The 10,671-nt window shown below is 43.0% G+C and overlaps 1 protein-coding gene across 1 annotated transcript in view; it reads right to left on the reverse strand.

The window, feature by feature from the left end:
• The window catches only part of ITPR2 (inositol 1,4,5-trisphosphate receptor type 2), a 445,246-nt gene extending 436,889 nt beyond the window's left edge, over window positions 1-8,357 (reverse strand). Inside the window, exon 1 of the mRNA XM_036889596.2 lies at window positions 7,919-8,357. Within this exon, the coding sequence (XP_036745491.2) occupies window positions 7,919-8,010 (92 nt within the window). The 5' untranslated portion in view covers window positions 8,011-8,357. The remainder of the gene's footprint in view (window positions 1-7,918) is intronic.
• Window positions 8,358-10,671: the final 2,314 nt, after the last annotated feature.

Below are 10,671 nucleotides of genomic sequence, written 5' to 3' on the forward strand. Positions count from 1 at the left end.
CTGCTTTTAGTGATTGTTTCATAATCAGTCATTACCACAAGGTTGTGGAGAGCTAGACATCTGGGAATTACTTAATTAAGAACTTAAGTTTTCCCTAGGACTCTGTTGAATTGTTTTGGATAACTCATATATAATAGAAGCCTAGCATTTTGTAATTTTCACAAAAAGATTTTTATGATGATCTTTTAACAGAGGCTCAAACACCTTAGAAATAGACAGAACCTGAATACTGTATTTGAATTCTGAGAATTTAGACAGAATATAGATTACATTTTGTTTGCTTCCTAAGTCTTCCCTGGCATGGGAATCTATCTGTGGTCTTTACTGTTTTATTAAAACACCAAGGGCAAAAGAGGGCAGGTGGGCTCCACTCACACCAGAAAGGTTTTCTGTACCAAGTGGGAAATGTGTGTGGGGTGGGGGGGGAACACTCATAGCCAGTATGAAGCAAAAACATTTTAAGCTATTTTCGATGAAACATTGTCCTTATTATCTAATTTTTTATGAGATCCTAAGTTTCTAAGGCTCTATGAGACTCCAAGTTCATGTTTCATGAAGTAAAACTATGAAACACTGGAAACAAGAAGAAATAAGGGGAAACAGAGTAAAAATATAATATCCAAAGCAGTGGAAACCTCACTTAAATTGCTCCGAAATGTTTCCAAGTTCCTCTTCACCAGACTTTACAGCCCTGCCCACATTATCTCAGCTCTCAGTAAACTCAGTGTACGTGAAACAAGGATGGGAGAAGGCAGTCTAAATAAACTCAGAGGGTCTGAACCAAACTTAAACCTCTCTTATTTGGTAAAGAAGCAGAAAATATGTTCTTAGATTATTTCTTCTAAATTTGGGTATCTCAGTAATATTAAATGGTCTGCTCCTTTTTTTATAGTTATTAAAATGGGTTGTAAAATTTTACCACTTTTTTTTTTTTTTTAGTGAAAAGAAAAAAGTACCAAGCATACATTATCAAATTATGGGTATGGATTTGAGAAAAGTATCCATCCTAATGATCCTTCAAAGTTCAGCTTAAGTACCACCTCCTCCCTGAAGCTCTCCCAGGTCATACCAGCCAGAAGTGAAAGGATCCGCTCCTTAACTCCCTCTGACCCTGTTTTTAGTCACCTTTCTGGCATCTGAAAAGAACTGCTTTATGTTGTGATTTTTCAATACCAGTCTAATCTCCATGACTAAAAAATTACTACACCAATTTCACAAATAAACACTACTATATACCAGGAATTGTGTGAAGTGCTGAGCATATACAAGGATTAAAAAAGACCGTAGCAATTCTACAGCATCTTACTATACAGGTAGACAATGGCTGCGATGGCGGGGGAGGGGGGCGGTGCGGGGTAGGACTTGATAATATGGGTGAACGTTGAAACCACAATGTTGCTCATGTGGAACCTTCAGAAGATTGTATATAAATGATACGTTAGTTTAAAAAAAAAAAAAGACCATAGCATTTACAACACTGAGAGCAAAGAAGGTGTCAAATGCCTTTCTCTCTCCCATAGATCTTAGCCAAGTGTCATACTACAAGATCTCAAAGGAAGCTTGAGTTTTTGAGATAGTAATTACGCACGGCTTAGTATCTGGCATCTCTTCCCACTGTCTCCCTAGTACATAGTCAAGGCTCATTAAGTATTTGTTGAATGAATTAATGATTCAATCTGCAGCATGCTCCAGCATAAACCACATCGCCAGGAAAGTTCTATGGACTTGATTCATGATGTGGACACATCTCCAGTTTTGTGATTCAAGATTTTTCTGAATAACCTGATAATTTAACTCATATTTAATTCAGGGTTGGAGGCTGTGGGTGGATGCTGGCAAAAACTATAAAATAGCTGGGGTTAACCAATTATTGATTAGAATTTTGAGAGAGTAACCCATCCATTTCAAAGATACTCAATAAAAACATTTTAATCAATTGATTTTAATCACATAGACACACACAAAAAAACTTCCTCATAAACTAGTGCTATAGAAGGTGACTGAGGCATAAGTTTCATAATGAGTACTAAGATTACTAAAATGAACAATCAGCCGTGCTAAAGTACAATACTTCTTACACGTATAAACAGACTTCTAAAATAAAACACACTATATATTTACTACATGGGTTAAGTCAGCCATTCACAATTGCTCAGCATTACTGGCCAGCAAACGTCTTTTCAAAAGACATCTTAAAATACCAATAACAATCAGGAACAAATTTTTTTATGGTAACATGTGACCATCTATTTCAGTAACATGCTGTTTCCTACTTTGTGGTTTTCCTTCATTGACCGTGACCAGAGAAATGCTTTATTTATGCTTTTTTAAATATATATTGTTGATTAACAGTAATAAGAAATTGAAGAACCCTTAAAAACATCATTTTCATTTTAGTTAACTTTTGTGACTATAAAAGTAAAAATGATGTTTAATTAAAGACACATGTAGAGAATTGAGAAATACAGGAATATTAATATTAAAATTAAAATCACCTATCCACTCATCATGCAGTGTCAGCACTGTTAAGATGTTGCTCTGTTTTCTTTCAATATCTTCCAGGTATATTGTTCTATATATTTTTTTTTTAGAATTATGGTTTTCTAAAGGTATATCTTGAAAACTTTCCCATCTAAATCTGCATGGGAGTAGAAAGATAACCACCAAAAAACCATCAGTATCTTTGAAAGGTAGTTTTATCCATTAAGTAAATGAATGAATGGTTATCAAAGTTTCCCTTTTCTGATTATAATCTGATGATCAATTACCAAGTTCTGATGTTAAAAAAAAAGAGAGAGAGACTCATTTTGTTATTATGCTATAAATTTGTCATAAAAGCCCACTATTACTTCTTCTGGTAAACATGAAGACACGCTCTGCTTGGAATTTAAGTTTTAAAGTTTGAGTCTATACAGTCCTGTCTGTACTCTGCAAGGTATCTACACACTATCTGTACAAGAACAGTTCCAAAGGGAAGATGTGATTGTGAAATGTGCTACCACGGGGACAAAAAGAGAAAAAGCTTCTGTTGAACCCAGTACGACACCAAGCAGTTGCCTCTGAACTCAGTTCTATCCAAGTCAAGCGTCAGGATCACGTGCGGAGGGGGTGCTGTTTACCTGACTGAGCTCTACACAAGAGTGGGTCTAAAAGTGGCAATGTTATTAATGGAATCACTTCTAAGTTTAAAAAACAGTCAACCTTCAGCCTAAAATGACTTCATGTTCACCACTTCAGAAAGTACCTTTGTACCTGAGCTGACTTCAGGTTCCAGAGCATGACCCTACTAACTCAGACTTTCCAGAACAACTCAGTATTGAAGATTAAATTGTCTTCCTCCTCCCCACTGAATGCGTGCAAATGTCTCATGGATTTTTTAGATATTTTTACCACAAAAACATATGCCTTAAGCCACAACAAAGCTAAGTCTCTATACCTAGTTACAGCAGGAAATAATGGCTGTTTCTTGGGAGGGTTCCATTTAGAAGATACTGAAGATTAACTTACAAATTTTGCAAAAATAAAAGTTGACTATGACTCTGCCTTGCTTCATCTATGACTCTCCACTGATCAGACCATCCCAAACCATACAAAGAGAAAGGTTTTTAAAACTATAAAAATAGCATACTTAAATAAGTAAAAGAGAAGACAATAGTAAGATAAATCTGTAAACATTTTAATATCAAAAATATTAAGCAGAAAAAAGATCAGGAAGCAAAATACAAGGAACTATAATTGGGAACAATGAAGTGTAAGCATTTACAGTTTTGTTTACCTAAGGAATTAGGTCAGAATTATAAACTATCACCCTACCTGATGTCCATCATTGAATATGGAAACAAAGGAATTGAAAAATTCTTGAATTGGCCAAAATCAAGTAGGAAGTAAAAATTAAGGGCTCCAATCTTTTGTCACTCTGACTAAGAGACTGTGATGATGCTTGCGGTCACTGAATCAACGGGTGGTCAGCTGACAGTTTTCTGAGACTTTAACTAGTGGTTTTGATTCTTGGTAGATCCAAGAAGAAACCTCAAGCCAAAGGCAGCAATCACTTAAACAGTCACATATAGACATACAGGCACACACAAATACACACATATACACGTGTCATTTACTAACGTCTCAACCATTCCAAGAAAAGACAATGAATTATAAACCTTTTCACTCATCCTATCCCACCCATCCTGGGAATTCTATGTTCACTCCCACTATATGGTACCTAACCATTACACAAGTTGATGTACCCAGATATGAAGTGTCAGATGTGGCAAAACCAGGGAAATGAATCTCAGTATTAAGAAAATGGCAGAAGGGGGAGGGACAATTAATACCACATTTGAAATTGTACGGTGTATCCCAAAACTCCCTCTTCTCCTTTAAAAAAAATAATAAAACCTGTAACCCCAAAATGTACCAGAAGCAAAATATTCACTCTCTTAAAATATGTTTGCCATCTTCTTTCTGAAGGATTTAAGCAGTTTCCCTTAAGTCAGTGTTTCCTAAATAGATCTTTAGATGAAAAAGTAATACAAACTAGGCCCCTTTTGCACCTATACAAACTGGGAGAACAATACTGTACCTTAGCAACAATTCAGGATTCAGAAACACCAGGCAATACTGGTTAAGGGATAATTGGTGAAAAAAAAGAGGAATACAAATCTTTGCAACTGGAGTATTCTAATTCCTCACTGACTGAGAAATCAAATTTATAAGCTGGGTCAAACAGCCTAAGAAAATCCTCCCACATTTCCATTAGTCAGCGACTCTAAGAGCGGCCTGCTACACTCTTATCTAACATAGTGAAACTGTGATTTTTTTTCTACTGAAAAATTAAGCACCTTATTGCAAAAATTCCAAAAGGCTAAATAATAACAATGCATATCCTCCCAAACTTACCTACACAATAAGTATTAAAACCTGACAAAATTTATTTGTAGGCAAATAAATACCTATGAATTACCTTGAAATACTGTGTAAACTCAGTTCTCATTAACACTTCCTAGGCTGATTTTGAAAAACCATCATGCTATCAAAAGTGTCAAATAGATAAAGAGCTAAAATAGAAATCAGAAAGTTGAAGCCTAATGTTTAGCTCATCCACTGAGTACTTAACATTACAATGGAATGAACTGTTCGGGGTAAATAGACACAATGCCAATGTCACCAGTCCAGCTCTCTGATTCATTAACAATTCTCACACCTCCTTAAGAAATGTAAGGGCCACAAAAATACAAGCATAATGTAGATTTTCCTTGCAACTTGCTGGAAAAAAAAAAAATTGGACTCTTTCATTCATTTTATAATACCCCCGGGGGGACTGGGCCAGTATACGTCCTCCTTCTTAGTCTCCAGAAAGACATGCTGACCAAAAAGAGAATAAATAATATTAACAAGGTCACATGGCTAATTTGCAGCAGACCTAGGACAAGAGATCCCCAACTAATGGAAGAGCAAAGAAATCCAAGTACGCCCTCTGTCTTTGATACAGAAAGTGTATCAATAATGACCCTAACAAATACAATGAAAAACTATTCCTACCGTGATACTTCGATTTCTTATACCTAAAATCTATTTGCAAGATAAAATATCTACCAATTATATTCTAAGCTAACAAAGTAGGCAAAGAAAACATTTCTTTGCTTAAAAAACATTTCGTGTAGCATGGGCATACGCTCCTGCGAGCTTTGTAACTCCTAATAATCTGAGGGCAGTTGTCTTCCCACAGGTTAAAGAAAAAGACTATCCAATCAAAGCAGCAAGCTTCACCCACAGCAGCATTTTTAAAGATTCTTCCTTACTTTAGAATCAAATTCCACTGAAGTATTGTCATATTAACCTCAACAAGACTCGGTTTGTTAACACAAAAATAACACTGCATGAACACAGTTTAAGGAAACTCAACTTCCAAAACACCAGCAAGAACTACTAAATACAAATAAGAAATATTTATGCAAAAGTAATGGCAAATTAAAAGGTCAAGCGTATTTTTCTCAGGGCTTAAAGATTATGATGTGCAACCAAAGAGATACAGGCTTGGCTGGGAATCTGGGGACAGGGTTACAGTTCCAGCTTTTGGCATTAATGTCCTGTTACCTAGGTAAGTCACTTCGTTTCTCTTTCCCTCAATTTCTACATCTCCAAAACAATCAGGATGGACTCCACAACTGCTCAAACTGTAGCTTACTGACTTTCTACCATCTATAGCCCTTTATAATTTAGATGAGGAAGACACTACAAAAACATGGTTTTTGTTTGTCTAGGTTTTATAATCCTTTTATAATCCTAATTCTTTTCAGTATTTTGTCCATAAGTGTAACTATTGCTCAGTCACCAAGGTAGGGATAATTACAATAGTGGACACATATGTAAGTACTTATTACATGCCAGGTACTGTGCTAAGCGGTTTACATATATCAACTCATTTCTTCCTCTCCACAACCTTATGAGGTAGAAACTATGACTATTCTCATTTTTAGACGTGAGGAAACTGAGGGACAGGGTGATTATGTAAGGTGCCCAGGGTCAAAAGTTCACAGGAGGAGAAGTCAGGATTTGACAAGCATTCTGGCCAAGGAGCCCTCTCCTGCTGAACCACCAGTTCACACACACCTACAGTGTCTTTGGTGAGAAAGGGTGAAGTGCAGAAGAATTCATCTGAAAAATCTTCAAAAACAGACATCCTATGATTTCTCTCAGAAGCAAATGCTACCTCACGATTTACAAACCCAACATTAGCCCTTGCCATTGTTATTTTTTCTTCCACACTTCAGTTTCACAATTAACATTGATTTAAAGGGATAAAGTTATATTGACCTCTCTTCCTTCACCCAGTAGGGAAGGTGCACAAATAACCAGCTGTGGAAGTACTGGTGACTTCCCTGTCCCCTGCTGAGTAGTCACCACTCCGTTATGAAATGGCAAGCCATCACCGTCCAGGGACACTGCAATGTTAAGTCATGTGCCCTAAAACCCAACAGCAGAGAACAGTGACCAGCCAGGAGTGGACACACCAGTTCTGCAGCCTGAAATCTATTAAGAGGGGGGAGTCTAAGTACTGACAGCAAAAGTTTAAAAAAAAAAAAAGGGCGCCTCAACACATACTACGGTAGTATTCACAATCAGGACAGGGAGACAATACTAGTAATCCAGGAAGTTCTATTTAAACATCTAGCATCCTGTGATGTGTATATGTAGTGTATGTATGTTTCCCCCATTCACAAATCAACTCGAATTTCAAGAGCCCCGCCCTTGGCTGAGACATCCAGGAGGTTCAGGTCTTGGGCGGGCCAAGGCCAGGGAAGGCGGGCAGGTCTGCGTTCTGGAACCCTGGAGGCCCCCGCGCACCCCTGCGCTACCCCCGCCGGCGGAGACAGTCCCCGTTTGGCAAGGCCGGGAGGAAATTACTCCAGCGAAGAGGGGACGGCGAGCTCCTCCCGCAGGCAAAGCCACACTGGGGCTCAGCACAGCGCCCGAGTTTCAAGTCCAAGGCCACGGACTTGCGTCCACCGCTCCTACAGAGCCGCGCGGGGCTCAGAGGCTGGAGCGGCAGCGAGCCCACAGGCGCGGGGCGGAGGTACTCGGTGTCACCCTTAGGGGCAAACGCACACCTAACCAGACCGCCCCAGGGGGAGCCGGCGAGGGCTTCCTCGCGCAGCCTGTCTCCGAGCTTTTGAATCACTTCCTCCTTTCCTGCTGCGGCTCTGAGTTTGAGATCACCAAGTCGCTGGGAGTCTCGCCTCCCGGGCCGGCTTCCTGCGAGCCCGCGAGCGAGCGGGCCGGGCGCACGGCGCTGGCGGCGGGCGCAGCCCCGGGCCCCGCGGCCCGCCACGCTCGGGGCCAGCTGGGGGACGCGGCGGCGCGAGGGGGGCCCGGAGGGGACCCGAGGGGGCAGAGCGCGGCCCGGCGCGCCCCCGCTTACCCCAGGGTGCTGATGAAGCCGTTGACCGAGCCCTCCGCGTACAGGGACACGATGTCCCCTATGTAGAGGAAGCTGGACATTTTATCAGACATGCTGCCTCATGCTCCGCGGTGGGCGTCCCTCCGCTTCCCTGCGCCCCCGCCGCCCGCTCCCGGAGCCGCCGCGCCCGGCGGAGCGGAGCGCACCCCTGCGGCGCTGAGGGCACGGGGCAGCCGGTCCGGAGCCGCGCGGCGAGCGTGCAGCCCGGCGCGCGAGAGCCGCAGCCGCCGCCTCCCGGCAGGCTTCCTGTTCCTCTCCGAAGTTTTCTCTCCAGCGCCTTTGCTCCTTCTCCGCCGTCCCCGCGCCTCCTCCCCGCTCTGCGCCCCGCCGCCGCGCCGGAGCGGCCGCCCGCAAAGCCCTCCGGTCCCCTCGGGGGAATTTTTGGACCAGGTGGGGCGGCCCGTTGGGCGAAGGGGAGGAGAGGAGGCCTGGGAAGAGGGTGTGGGGGGCCAATCAGGGAGCGGCTGCCGGGGGCGGAGCTGGCCCGGGGCGGGGCCACCCCGGGGAGGCGGGGCCCCCGGAAAGCCGCCGCGGCTGCGGCGTGGACCCAAGCGGACCGGAGGCCGGGCGGTGGGCGCTCCGAGCCTGGCCGGGGCGTGGTGTGGCCTCCCGGGGGAGGCTGGACACGGGGTGCACCAGTCCGCGCCTGGGAAAGCGAAGGACGGCGGGGCCGAGACGCTGTCCCGGAGCTTGACGGGGGCGGGGAGGGTGACAGGGGTGGGCGCGGAGGACGCGAGCCCCGGAGGGAGCCAGGAACGCCGGGAGGCGGAAAGGTGGGGCCGCAGTGCGCTGGGTAGGGATGGGTAATTTGCTGATGGAGAGGAAGGTGTTGAAGTAAACGGAAAAAAAATAAATACATAATAAATGAAATAGGGAGAAGGGAGGGATAAAGTGAGGAAGGAAGGAGAGAGGGGAGGTCTATTTGGAGTGTGCAGTTCCGGTTTTTGCCCCAAGTATAGGGCGTTAGTGAAACTTTATACCCTTAATGTCTAGGTGGACGCGGACCTCCGTGGAGGTAAAGGGCCCTTGGCCAACACAGCAGTTTTTGTAGCCAGCTGGCGGGGGCCAACCTTCTCTTTACGCTTGCAAGGCAGCGCCTCCTGCTCTTCTTGACGCCGAGCCGAGCTTTAAGCTTGCACCTCTGGAAGGCTGCTCTCACCGTGCCACTGACAGTCTGTTTGCTGACCTTTACGGCTGCTGGCTCCTCAATCCCCAGCGGTCCTAAATGAAAATGATGGCAGGACACGTTTCCACACCTTCTCAGTTGCTTTTGGAGCCCGCATCTTGCTGGGGAGGAAATTTCCTCTGTCCCTGAAGTTCTTCTAGCGGGTCTGGAATGAAATTGACATGAGACAGATTAACAGGAGAAAAAAAAAAATGAATTACCTGCATACAGGAACCTGGGTTTCAAAGACCGGGAGAATGAGGTATACGTGTCATCCTGAACCCAGGAGAAGGGGGTAGGGACCTGAGACTTCAAAGGAAAGGGGAAGTCATTCACAGGAATATGTAAAGAGTAAATATTTGGTAAACAAATACTTGATGGGGCACAGAGAAGAATTATAACAGACTTAGCCACATCCCTCCTGCCTACCACACCTAATTTACACTATAATATAGCTCTCTGCGGCGATACTCTCCTCCTGAAGTAGTTCATCTAAATTACTTTTATACAGTTGGGCAGTAGGAGGTCAAAGTATCTTCTTGAGTCTTTTGGGCCTTGATGGTTTTCAGCTCAAAATAATCTGCATGTGACAATGGCACGTGTTGGGGCAGCCTGCCCTTGTTCTCTACAATCTCATAACATCATTTTAGAAGCCTTTTGCCCTACCTTTCTGGAAGACCAGGAAGAGGCGAATTCTTTGGGCGTTGGACTGTGATACTAGCCACCCAATCAAAGAATTACAACCTAAGTAATTTAAGAGCAAATTTTGCGGAAAGGTGGAGAAAAGATGTGCAGAGGGATGTATGCCCAAAATTTAAGTTTACAGTTCAAAGATCTCTTACATGTCTTACAGATCCTGGGTGGTTTTGGTTAAGACTTATAATCCCATAGTGGAATATGAAAGAAAAATAAGCTTAATATTCAAATGTGTGTGTTTGGGATAGAAACGAACAGCAGGATAGAAAAGAACAGTGTTAGACCCAAAATCCAGGAAATGCCAGAGCAAAGCCTGTATGTGTTGAGATAAACTGTACCCAGTCATTTTCCTAACATGTAGCTGGCAGATCTCTCTTTACTTCTGTGTCTTCCTCTGGAAAAGGTTATTTAGCAACATGGAAATGCCTGTTACTCTTTGTATGTTGACAGATAGTAACTGCACTAGGAGTGAGGATTTAATAATACTGGATAACTGTTGAACCACTGTGTTGTACACTTGAAATGGAAGATTGTATATCAACTATGCTCCAATAAACAAAAAAGAAGAAATGCCTGTTGCATAATAGAAGCCCTCCTCTGTCTACATAAATGATAGCACTCTTGGGAATCTCCATGACACTGAACACATGAGCTGTTAAAACCTTGAGATGGAACAAGATGATGACCCTGGACAAGGAGGTTTCTGTTAATCCAGGGATCTGTGTATTACTTCTGTGGCTCCGCATGCTGCACAATTCTGGGCCAAACATCCAATGGATGCTCAACAATTCCTAGTCAAAGTCATGAATGTTTCTCTTTGTTTCCTCTCTGCACAAACTATCAACACATTACA

This window comes from Manis pentadactyla, chromosome 14 (assembly GCF_030020395.1).
Source record: "Manis pentadactyla isolate mManPen7 chromosome 14, mManPen7.hap1, whole genome shotgun sequence".
In the NCBI taxonomy this organism is placed as follows: Eukaryota; Metazoa; Chordata; class Mammalia; order Pholidota; family Manidae; genus Manis; species Manis pentadactyla.